Source organism: Wasmannia auropunctata, unplaced genomic scaffold (genome assembly GCF_000956235.1).
Source record: "Wasmannia auropunctata unplaced genomic scaffold, wasmannia.A_1.0 LD334538.1, whole genome shotgun sequence".
Lineage (NCBI taxonomy): Eukaryota > Metazoa > Arthropoda > Insecta > Hymenoptera > Formicidae > Wasmannia > Wasmannia auropunctata.
In genome coordinates this window covers 930,669-942,707 of record NW_012028352.1, presented here as the reverse complement: position 1 = coordinate 942,707, position 12,039 = coordinate 930,669, and the positions used below count along the sequence as shown (strand labels likewise).

General features: G+C 39.0%; 2 protein-coding genes across 3 annotated transcripts; one reads left to right on the top strand and one right to left on the bottom strand.

Moving 5' to 3' along the window:
• Positions 1–569: 569 nt before the first annotated feature.
• On the bottom strand, positions 570–1,716 carry LOC105458402. Its single transcript, XM_011703681.1, has 4 exons — positions 1,476–1,716; positions 1,350–1,387; positions 976–1,241; positions 570–901 (listed from the first exon to the last, which is right to left on the bottom strand). The coding sequence occupies exons 1-4, from the start codon at positions 1,519–1,521 to the stop codon at positions 766–768; spliced, it is 486 nt and encodes a 161-aa protein (XP_011701983.1). The 5' UTR covers positions 1,522–1,716; the 3' UTR covers positions 570–765.
• Positions 1,717–2,645: 929 nt separating this feature from the next.
• Positions 2,646–11,057, top strand: LOC105458401 (chaoptin). Of its 2 annotated transcripts, none has more exons than XM_011703680.1 (12): positions 2,646–2,889; positions 6,397–6,654; positions 6,773–7,060; positions 7,273–7,510; positions 7,582–7,828; positions 7,903–8,157; positions 8,261–8,577; positions 8,652–8,949; positions 9,045–9,525; positions 9,656–9,919; positions 10,044–10,272; positions 10,389–11,057. In XM_011703680.1, the coding sequence occupies exons 2-12, from the start codon at positions 6,405–6,407 to the stop codon at positions 10,732–10,734; spliced, it is 3,213 nt and encodes a 1,070-aa protein (XP_011701982.1). In that variant the 5' UTR covers positions 2,646–2,889; positions 6,397–6,404; the 3' UTR covers positions 10,735–11,057. The 2 variants fall into 2 exon arrangements, with proteins under 2 accessions (XP_011701982.1, XP_011701981.1); XM_011703679.1 differs by having other exon boundaries at positions 6,394–6,654.
• Positions 11,058–12,039: the final 982 nt, after the last annotated feature.

Genomic DNA, 12,039 nt, shown 5'->3' with positions numbered 1-12,039 from the left:
TTTCTAAGAAGCATTTTGATATCAATACAATTGTAAAGTTAGGTAAAAAAAGATTTTATTATAATACAATTTTTGAAAATATTTAAGTTCTTAAAGCTTTTAAAAAAATATATATATATATTTATTTAATATATGTTTAATTTGACTTGCAAAATTCGATTAAAAAATAAATAATAAATATAATCAAATTATACATACATGTGCTGCAACATTGATATCGAAAATACCGGCGCAACAACTTTCAAGAGCCTTGAGAAGCCAACAGTCAGAAATAGACCCGAGATTATTCTGAACTACCACGCTGAAGGTCTTCTCTCTCTCTTTTCGTATATTTCCTCTTTCTTTTATTTATTTCGCCAGTTTTATGCGTTGCATGCGGCAAAAGATGTAAATACGCAACAAGAGCACAAAAGAAACCGGGATGATACGACACGCGATCGCTAGAATGTTGAACTTCTATAAAAGCAAAATAATATCTTAGAATTCTATAAACATTTTTCTCGTCTTACTGTTTCTGTAAACATTCTTTTAAATATAAATAATGTATCAATTTTTATCCCATAAAATATTGGCATTAGAGAAAAAAAACTACTTTTAAAAACTTCGCATCTGTGGAACGTAATTAACAGAGAAAAAAATAAAATTAATTAATTCCAATCAAACCTGTTTGACGTATAATAATTTGATTTAACGGTACAAATGTAAAATATGTAAATACCTAAATACGTATGTAAATACCTAACATAACGTAAAATAAGAATATTTTTAGTCAATCACGAGTGGCAAAACAGAAGGTATTACATCCTCTTGAACCACTTTCGATTCATTTTCCTCTATGATTTCTTCTGTGATCGTCCTCGATTCGATTTCCGCAGAATAGGTTAACTCATTCAAGTAATACCTGCAAAAAATTATTATATCAGAGATACATACTTACGTTTTTTGATTAATCTAACTATCGTAAAATGTACATACCATTCGTGAGCGTGCTGACAATCAATATTTTCCTCGTTCGTGCATATCCGCTGTTTCTGATCAAATACTGTATCATTAGCGCAGATCACTGGGAATCCATCGCCGGAATTTTCGCAAACGTGAAATATCCTGCAATTGTAATCCACATCGGCGTAAAAACCGGACGGCATATCTTTGCAAGTAAAGCGAAAAGTTAGATTGGCAAAGATATCGGTGTCACTTTGTTCACTCGATATCTCCTCGTAGGTTTCCAGACGATTTCTATCCTACGAACAATATAATAATTCGTAATTTTTAATTTTAATTACAAAAGCGACGATACATTAAAAATAAAATATAATTCTCGAAAAACAATTTAAAAAATAGATTCTTACGAATTGGCCCAAAGTAAATTGATTTGTCACCTTTATATCTGTGTAACAAAAGAAAAATAAAATAAAACATAATTTCAAATTTTCAAGTAATCACCGAAGTTTGATACAGCTAGTTTTAAAACTTACTCAATAATAATGAGAAGTTGAGCACGTATATTATAAAATAATTCATTTTAATCGCAATTTCTAAAGTGCAAATTTTTTAATTTTTTATGTCAAAATTACAGCTCGATATTGGCGGACACTATCACTCGATTATTACTCGACGGATAACGCAACCGACTGCGCGACCACGAGCTCTTTGTCTGAAACTGCAGAACTCGAAGAGCTCAATGACCTTAATAGCTGTGTAATTTCTGAAAAACGCCCGTCATTCTTCCTCATTATCGTTTAAACGACGCTTAACTATCGCATCCTGCTTTGTCGAATGATGTGTTCGGAGAACCAAGAGAAGTTCTCTAAGAACAAAAATCCGAGTAATTTTTTTTTCTATGAAGATATTGAAGATTAAAAAATAATAAATACATATTTGTTACCAAGAAGTTTTTGTTGAAACTTTCTGGCATAAAGGATTTAATGTAAAATTTGATTAAACTTTTTAGTTGAAGATGTTTATTTAAATTAATCTGTGTACCAACAGATGTCGGCTTCATGCCATGAATGTCGCGTGACTCCGTTGAGTACCAAGGTAACTACGTGAAGATACTTTCACTGGCATCAACCAATCCTCAGGCGCTACTTGACGACTGACTTTCTTCTACACGAGGTTTTGCCAGAATCGTTACATGTCAAATTGAATATAATATTATGCATTAAAATCACGCAGCAGTATATATTTATTTGTTTGTGTAGCGCTTCTAATTAAAAAAAAATAAAAATGCAGACTAAAAAAAAATAAAAAAATAAACGAAGAAATACTTATAACTTAATAACTTTGTTAATATCTTTATAATTTTTAATGTTATCATTACAAAGAAATTAAAATTGAAAAAGTTGAAACTCTTTCAATCATTCATTAAAACGATAAAAATTTTTTTACTACTATTTATTATTATTATATATTTTTTTCGATTATTAATTGAATAGAAAATTTCGTCAGGTCAATAACGCAGCTGATCAGCCGCGACCTTCGAAGGTACCGATTTTATCAAAATGTGATCGCGTCGAGACTGTCCGTCTTTCTCTCGCAGCAGCAAAAGGTGGGATGTCCACGAAAGGACAGCGCGTATCAACTGCCAATGAGGGAGGCCTTACTTCTGAAGCTGCCTTTCTCTTTGCCTCCGTGCCTCGACTCAGTTTTCACGGCAGCTTCAGCCAGGAACCACATGCAGAATGTCTTGAAGACACGCGGTGAAACACTCGAAACGTGTATTCCTTTCTGTTCTTCTCTCTCTCACTCTTTCTGCTCCTGCATGGTGAAAGAAAAAGGACAACCCGCTTGGCGGCGAACATGTAACCCTGAGGATACCAGCAGTGCATCCTTGAGGAAAGTCACTACGGCCTTTGCACTTTTGAGAATCGTTGGGCAAAGTGTAACAAGGTACCGCAATTAATTTTTGTAAAGAATCGGTAAAATTATTTTGTCTCTATTATCTCAAAATTGAAAAATACTCGAAAATATTGTTTCCGTAAAAATTTCACGATTCGTCGACTGGTTTTGGAATAGTTGTAGATATCATGTTAATGTCTTGTATCATTAAGAAATGGCTCATCAAGCGGTTCAGTAGGTTTGTTATATTTTTAAATACAAAACGGTGCTAAGTTTCATAATGTTCGCGGCTGGGTATCCACGTGTGTTTAGGCGCGTCATCTCTCCGCTCAGCGAACGGTGACTTCAATGCGCGCACAGAAAACGTTACGCTTCTACGTTACCCGAACTAATTATCTTTAATGTCTAACTGACTCACGAAGCGCTTTGCACTTTATTTTTATCTAGTTCATTTGCAATAATATTGCTTTATATAATTACCCTAACTTGATGTGCATTTTAATAAAACATAAGTAAAATTATTTTCTTTAGATGTTTATTATTCTTCGTTTATTATTTAACATTAGTTTTTATTTCCATTACGTAATTTTGATTTTCAGATTCTTATAGAACATTGTAATAGATTTATAAATAATATTGTTTTATAAGTTACGAATTTTATAGAATAATCAGGTATATTTTTATTTTAAGATTTTTTAAAATTATTTTGAATAATTATTGTATAGAGATGAGTATGATATTTTTTTTGGAAAAAGATGTAATGTTACAAATAAAATATTGTGTGGAGAAAGAACGTGCAGACGTAGAGTATTGCACCGTGCGGTATTCACAAGGACGACGGGTGAAACAATATTATTCGCACGTATTATGTTGAAGAAATGTACGGAAAAATGCATCTCAATTCAACGAGGGAGTTTCTTTTATAATGAGATTTAATTTTAGTATTTGTGCGTATTACGAGTTGCATTAGAGGTGCATTTTTTTTTTTTACGTAAAGTCGACTGCCTTTTGCTACGCTAACACAATAGCTCTAATTGATAGACTTTCAGAAAGTGGAGCGTGGCGCAAGTTCTTTTTCTCTCCGCTGTCGTTCTTTCCGCTTTCGAGAAGCGGAAGTCTCACGTTCGGGGAAGCCTACTCTTTATTGATGGCTTTCATCGAGTTTCTAAATATTTTTCAAGAATCGGTAAATAAATGCAAGCAAAGAGTAACGAGTAACTGTTCGAGTTACTTGTGATCCAGATACTCGAGATAATTTAATAATAAATAATTGAGTATTGCCAATGCGTTACGTCAACGGTACTAGCGTACGTTCATTTTTCTTTTACGATCCCGATACGAGTTTGGTGTCACGAGAGATCAGCGTGATTCGGTCCAGTGGCTAGTTCCTTGGTTTACGAGTTAGAAAGACCAACTGAAATAAGTGAAAGGCGCGTGTGTTTTTCTCAGTATATCGTTTTGCTTGTGTGGAACTGCTATCATCTCATCGGTTTCAGATTCGCTAGATTTTCCTGATGACAATTTAACGCTCCTATAAGTATAAATTCATAATTATACCTTTATACTCGGCACACATCTTGCTTGCGATAAGAACGATGCAATATGTACCCTCCCTCGCGTTCATAATGCAGGATGCAGATGCTGCTGTTTTTTTTTTTACATATATGCGCGCTCGTATATTATATCGCGAGCGTTGTAGACCGATGCTTGAACTAGATCACCGTGCCTTTCTTCTTGCCTGCTTGAATTACTAGGGCTGTAATAAGGCATAGTTTTCCATTTCTCAGATCGGTGGGTCCCACGATTACTTTAATTATACGCTACCGTTAATTGCGGGAGCTTCGCTGCGACGATCTCGATTGGTAGGCACGCTGGGATGTATCGAAAGTATAAATTCAACTTTCATTATTATCGCACAATTGTTAATTAATGATAAAATATATCGCAAATTATTTTTCACACAATAAAGAAAAATGTAAGGTTAGATTCATCAGAGAAATGTCGTAAATGGGGATGAGGAGTCGCATCATAATATAATTAATTATTAATAACGTTAATTGTATTTTTATCATAACCCCGATCGATCTTTATAAATTCACCCACATCGCACAGAGAGCAGATGATCTTTGAAAGGAGGTCAGTTATTATACAAAGATTATATTTGCTAATCGTCCAGGTTTCGAAAGAAGGACAATCAATCTGCAATAACCGCAGCGCAGCGTCCTGCATTGCACGCAACCATTAATTTTCTATCGAAATTTCATGCACGGTTACGCAGGTAGCTCAGCGTTTTCGCGATAATACACAGTGAAAACGCATTGGTCTAATTGCGTTAACATTTCCGGATGGACAAGTCGCTTTCGTAATTCTCTTTTGCAAGATGCGCAACGCGAGGCAAATCGCGATTGACGTACGAGTTAAACGTCTCTATGATAGCTTATAATTTGCGACGTGACAGAAAGCGTGATCGCCGTAGTTGCGTGCCTCCTTTCTAGGCTCGCGTAGGAGACGCAATCGTCAGCGCACGATCAGTGAATTAATTATGATTGAATAATGAATCGGCGAAGCGTGATCCAAGGGAGCATCATCCATGAGATCATGATTTTTGCGCGGCGTCTCTTCGCTACGCTCCAATGGTCAACGCTGCGTAGGTCAACATCGTGCGTAGGTCGCGTCTCGTCGCGTCGACACTGCCTGAAAAAAGCAGCGTCTCGTCTTCAAGGACGTTTTTGGGCTATCGTGATCTCGATAATCTTAGCGGTTAGTCACCTTCCGCGCGCCGCGCGCGGTATCGAAAGATCGCAGGATCTCGGCAACTCGCGTGGGATAATAAGCGGTGAGATCGGATCGCGAATTGAACGACTGATGTAATCGCTTTTGCTTAAACACAGGCAACAGGAACTTCGAAGGGCCGTTTAACAATTCATTCGCGAAAGATTGCGCAGAGCAATTGCGATTTCAAAGCAAGCTGCGATTTTATTTATTAGGCGCACAAAACTGCATCGTTATCGGCGTATCGATCTATTGCGTACGCGATTAACCAAGGGAGTTCACGCAGCGAAAACTTTCCCACATTTCTGACGAGACGTGCGTTGCATCACGGAGCGACTAATTGAAACATTCATCCTAAAAAATAAAGATATCACAAATTCGCACTTCGATAAGTCAAATATTGCTTTTTAGCCTTTTTGTAATATGATATGAAATATAAATGTAATACAAATTTTTCAACATAATTTGTGCAAAAATCTTTTTCTTTTTCCTCATGAGCTTGTCCTAATTATTTTTAAAGAAGAAGCTATATAAATTATAATTCTTCAAACAGTATACTTCATCATGTAAAAATTATCTTGAGAAATCTTTTCTTTTTTCTTCATTATTTTTAAAGAAGAGGCTTTATAGATTATAATTCTTTAAGCAGTATTTCCTCATGTAAAATTATCGTTATGCATTTGCACTCACAGTTATTATATAATTACAAGATGTAAGTACGTAAGACGTGTTACATAATTATGAAAATGTTAAATAGATTTCTTTTCGTTTGTGCTTCTCAAGCAGGGATTAAAATGTTATCGCCACTATTGCTGTTGGGCATGGTCGTGTCCATAATGGGCGGCTACGTGCCGCCCGGGCCGAGATTCAGGTGTCCCAAAGACACGATCTACATTTACCCCTGCACTTGCCTGCGGGGTAGCGACAGGGGTTTATACGTCCGCTGTGAGAATACGAATCTGGCCAGTCTCAGTCTCGCCTTCACGAATCTGGGAAACGAGGGCATGCCGATCGAGGAACTGGTTCTGTACAAATGTAATATAGGTGAGTCGAGATTTAATATCATGTCCTAGAAAAATGGAGAGATACGCGTATGACATTCTTGCGGAAGGTGATGAAATAAGTCGGCTGAATGAACAATTCCACTTTTGCGAATCCGCAGTACGATTTTACGGGCCCGCTCTGTACCCGTTGGACGTGCGAGTGCTGAAGTTCATCGACACGCCGCTGAGATTGATCGAGGAGCACAGTTTCCTCGGCGTGAATCGTACTCTTCAGGAGCTCTACGTAATAAACAGCAACCTGGAAAAATTTCCTCGTGAGGCACTGCAGGTCCTCGGCAATCTCAGCCTACTGAGCATCGCGGGACATCGGATGTCTACCTTGCCGGGAAATAGTTTCGGTGAAAGCGCGGCGGCTGCGAAGTTGGAAAAATTGGAGATTAGTAACGGTAATCGTAATCTCATCGCTAGATAACGTCAGTAGGAAATACACACCGTATTATTATCTGCGTCAGATTTTTAAAGCAATACAATTCTATGAACTTAGTTTTTTATTTTAAAATATAATTTTAATTAAATATCAATGTTTATATAATATCCATATCTTATAAAGAGATCGTAATTTAAATTATAATTTTTTATTAACTTTTACATTATTCAGGTACACTTTCTTCCTTGCCTGTGGAAGCATTAACGCCACTCAAAAAACTGAAATCTCTTGATCTTCATGGCAACAAGATAAAAGACTTAAAGAGGAATCAATTCAAAGGTCTGAGAGACACCGAGTTCTTGGACATCTCTCATAATTTAATCGACAAATTAGACACGTCTCATTTGGCCGATCTCGTCAAGATGAGCTGGTGCAACATGTCGCATAATGCTATCGCCGATTTGAAAAGGTTGACAGGCTTGAAGAAAGTAAAAACTTATTATTAAATTTTCAACACATCTAAGATCGCTTTCGTTTTAGAGGAACCTTTGCCCGGAACTCCGTCTTGAAGGTCTTGAATTTGAGCCACAATAAGATCAGGAAACTTGATTCTAACACTTTCCGCGGTATGCGTTTTCTTAGACGCTTGTATCTGAGTGACAATCAAATCGACGACGTGGGTCGTGGAACTTTCGGTTCCGTTACCAGGATCGGTACCATCGATCTTTCACGGAACTTTATTAAGAAGATCGACTTCCAAATGTTCCATCAACTGCAATTCGCTGAGGTATGTGAACATTTGAAAAAATTATACTTATCCAATTTTTCTTTAATAAGAGATTAACAAATTTGTTGGAATAGCTTTTGGACGTTTCTGAGAATTTTGTGACGATCGTGGAGAAGCTGGCGTTCAAAGATATCTATTTGGCGAAAGTAAATCTGTCTCACAATGAGATTTTGAAGATTGAACCAGGCGCATTCGAGAATTGCGCGAACATCACTTTATTGGATCTCAGTCACAACAAACTCGAGAATATCTCGAAGTATTCTTTCGACAGTGCATCGTACGCTATGGAATTGCAACTTAGTTATAATCTATTTACGGCTCTAAATCAGGTGAATAAAATTTTAATGGAAACGACTAGACATATCGTCTCATTAAGATATTTATTTTCATTGTGTCTATATAAATATCATTTAAAAAAATATCTTTTGACAGATTCCAATGCACAATATGACGGGGCTAAAAATATTAAACGTTTCCCACAACCTGATACATTCTATTCCACGGAACACTTTTCCAAAGCTGTACGAGCTCCACACGATCGACATCTCGCACAACAATTTGTCCGAGATTCATAACGCCGTATTTCAGACGCTGTTCAGCTTCCGATTCTTGAACATGTCACATAATTCTCTGGAGAAAATAAAACCGTCGACGTTTGGACCGCTGCCAACGCTTCTCGAACTCGATATGAGTTACAATCAATTAAACGACGTTGCACGCGGTAGTCTCACTCGACTGGCCAGCTGCAGGTATACATGATCGTTCATTAAATAAAATTCAAAAATTTCATAGGCCTGCAATAACACGCCTATTTACATTTTAGGAGTCTAACGGTAAAAAATAATCGTCTGACGAAGATTTTCCAATTGCCGATTTCTCTGGGCCATTTGGACTTCTCGGAGAATCTGCTGGATGAGATTCCGAGTACCGACGTATGGCCTACGATGAATGCGCTACTCTCGCTGGACCTTTCGCGGAATCGGCTGGGCGATAACCTGCAAGACGGGAGCTTCGAAAACCTGCTGACCTTGAGAATCTTAAACCTGCAAGCGAATAACATTACAAAGCCGCCCTGGCAGGCGCTGGGCGGTCTGAGCAGCCTGCAGTATCTTTATCTGCAGGTAAGACAAAAGGAATTTTTGTAGGGGGAATATGCGTTTTCCCCCCTGCTGAGGATCGGTAATCTTCCGGATTTTTACCGGCGGAAATGTTTCAGGATAATTACTTGACGAAACTGGAAAAAGCCGCCTTCGGCCGTCTACCGATAGTGTTTGAGCTGAACTTGGCGAACAATAAAATAAACAACGTAACGAGCCGGGCGTTCGAGGGCCTGTTACAGCTGCTGACGTTGAACTTGACGAACAACAACATCAGCCACATACCGAACGGCGCGTTCCAGGGTCTGGTATCCCTGCGGACGCTCGATCTATCGCACAATAAATTGGAGAAGCTGGACAACAAGACGCACGGACTGCTCGACGATTGTCTGTCTCTGGAGAGGCTCAACCTCAGCCACAACAAAATATCGTTTATTACCCGGAAGACCCTGCCGAACGATCCATGGATTCCTTATAGGCTGAAGGAGGTCGACTTGTCCTACAATACAATGCCGGTCGTTACCTTCGACCTCATCGCCGGTGCTAAGAAGATTCAATACTTGAATCTCTCTCATAACAACATTAATGAGATTAGGAGATGTGAGTAGTAAACTGGGAATGTCGTTTTTAATAGCTCCGACAATTAATCGGATAGTAACGTAACGGACTCATCGGCCTCACACTTCCTGCTGGGTACATCGTCGTTTATTAGAACGTTGCCCTGTTTCAGATGTAATCGGGAATTTAACGGCTTTGAAGACGTTGGATTTATCGCACAATGACTTAAGTGACATCTCCGATCGAGACGTTTTTCTTCCGCCGTTAAATTTAACCAACCTGCATCTGAGTAATAATCATCTAAGTCATGTGCCTCTCGACAAGATTCTACCGCTGCCGAATCTAAAAGTTCTCGATCTGGAAGAAAACGAGATCGGCGTCTTCGACGACAGGTTCATGAAGATTGTCCAGAACGGCACGGTGCTCAGATACACCGGTAATAATAGATAAAATAATTAAATATAATAAAAGATAATGAAGATCATAATTAAGCTCCTAAAAGAAAATTATATTTATAATCTGGTTTTTCTTTATTGATATATATATTTATATCTTATTAGGTAATCCCATGCACTGTGATTGTCATGCACGGCCACTGAAGAGATGGCTGAAAGCTCAAACGCAACTTCCGACAGAATGGTCGACCGTGCTGTGTAAGAGTCCGAATTATCTCGAAAATAAATTCATCTCGGAGGTAACCGAGGATCTCATGAACTGCGCCGAGAGGGACACTCAAGAGGAGCCCGAACTCGATATCACACCTGATGTGAAATATCGAAGCATTGACTAGTACGTGATATTTTAACTGTATACACTGCATTTTTTGTTAAATTTCCGTTATAAATAATTTTGTCTGAAATTTTCTTGAAAAAATTTTGGAGACGATAAATCACGACTTTCTTTAGCAATACCGAGGATAAGAGTTGGAAAGCGACGTGGTACGTGACGTCGCGCGAAGACATCGGCGACTTTTACGTGGTGGTGCGGGAATCCGGCAGCAGCAAATCCATGCTCGAAAAGGACGTCGTTTACAGCGAGCGTTCCTTCAGGATCCACGATTTGAGGGAGTCGAGCACCAAATACGAGCTCTGCGTGCTCGCGCGCGACTCCGAGGGGAACGTCAAGCATTATAGAAATTCGCAGTGTCAGATTTTGAATCAGCACGACTTCGGCTCGTCCGCCAGCCTCAGGGCGAGCCTGTACTACGTGACAGTCGCTGCTTCCGTCTGCACCCTTATGAGATTTCGTTAATCTGCCGAAACTAGTATTCACAGTACTTAGGAAGATATCTTACGTTCCGTGGAGATATATAACGAGATCAACACACGAGGAAGTTATCTTCACGTATCGTTAGCTGGTTAAATATTTCCAATCATTCCAATACCTTAGGCTTTCATCGCGTTGAAACGCGAAAACGATGTGATTGTACAATAAATTAATATATTCCTCTGAGAAAGGTGATACACTGTGTGCGTTGTACATAGATCGTATTGTATTTTGCTCGGAAATAGGGACGTTGAACGTCGTGTATTTATTTTTGTAAAATATATTACAACCTTGTACAAGTCCACATACATTGCTGTTATTTGAACAACGAACGAATTAACCGAGATTCGGCACGGATAGGAGACACGTCTAATGACCGTGATCAGATCCTTGCGATAATATGCAATTAAGCGAATGAGGGGGACGATTAGTCGACGATTAGCGGGCGAATCATCTTAATAAGGACCGGCTAATCCCACGACGTTAATTTGCCGTCGCGTCGTGTAGCCGTCCTGTTCCGCGACTAATAAAGCGCCCGCGAGTTGCTGAAAAAATTCTCAAGGAAGTCGCGGCGGTCTCTCGGAGCTTTGCGTAGTAAGATTATTTCATTATCTCGTGAGGAGACCGTAATTAGTCTCCACGATAAAGCGTAGCGCGTCTTGTTGCACTTAAAAAAAAAAAGAAAAGAAAGAAAGAAGGGGGTCTCTAATGAGGGCGAGAAACAGTGGAAGTCGTTGTTTCCGCGAAAGGGCACGCCGTCGCGAATTTATTAGCGCCGTTATTGAGACGTGCCGATTAACGCTAGCTCGTGACGACGACAACGAGGACGACGAGGCGTTGTGGTTTTTCCTTTATTATTCGCACTTCGTTAACGCAATCGCGCGATGGCAATTATCGGTTAGCCCGCGTGATCACGATATCTCCCGAGAGAAAGAGACAATGCTCCTGCGCGCACGCGAGTTCGGTGGATTAACGGGAATTTAAATTACACGACGCACAGCGTATTTGATTAATATAGCTTCGGTTGGCATACCGGAAAAAACAATGCACACACGCCTCTCGCCGTTCTGCTCGACGGCCTGCTCGGTCGCCTGCCCCCTCGATCGGGATTAACGTCGGTTTAACGCTTAATTAACGGAGTATTCTTCGGCAAAAAGCGCCGTTGCTTCAACAAAATTGCAGACGCGATTTTATGATAGGTATGAATATGTTGATTTTGAAATCTTGATTTTATTAATACATATCCTATTATTATTTACGTATGACATAAATTGTCTTTTTCCTTACATT

What these genes read in the sequence shown, in the direction of transcription:
- LOC105458401 (XM_011703680.1), top strand. Translation starts at nt 6,405, where the DNA reads ATGTTATCGCCACTATTGCTGTTGGGCATGGTCGTGTCCATAATGGGC. An exon ending in AAAATTGGAGATTAGTAACG is followed by an intron (nt 7,061 to 7,272) that starts GTAATCGTAATC and finishes TACATTATTCAG; the next exon opens with GTACACTTTCTTCCTTGCCT. An exon ending in CATTAATGAGATTAGGAGAT is followed by an intron (nt 9,526 to 9,655) that starts GTGAGTAGTAAA and finishes GCCCTGTTTCAG; the next exon opens with ATGTAATCGGGAATTTAACG.
- LOC105458402 (XM_011703681.1), bottom strand. Translation starts at nt 1,521, where the DNA reads ATGAATTATTTTATAATATACGTGCTCAACTTCTCATTATTATTGA. An exon ending in AATTTACTTTGGGCCAATTC is followed by an intron (nt 1,242 to 1,349) that starts GTAAGAATCTAT and finishes TATTGTTCGTAG; the next exon opens with GATAGAAATCGTCTGGAAAC. An exon ending in TGTCAGCACGCTCACGAATG is followed by an intron (nt 902 to 975) that starts GTATGTACATTT and finishes AATTTTTTGCAG; the next exon opens with GTATTACTTGAATGAGTTAA.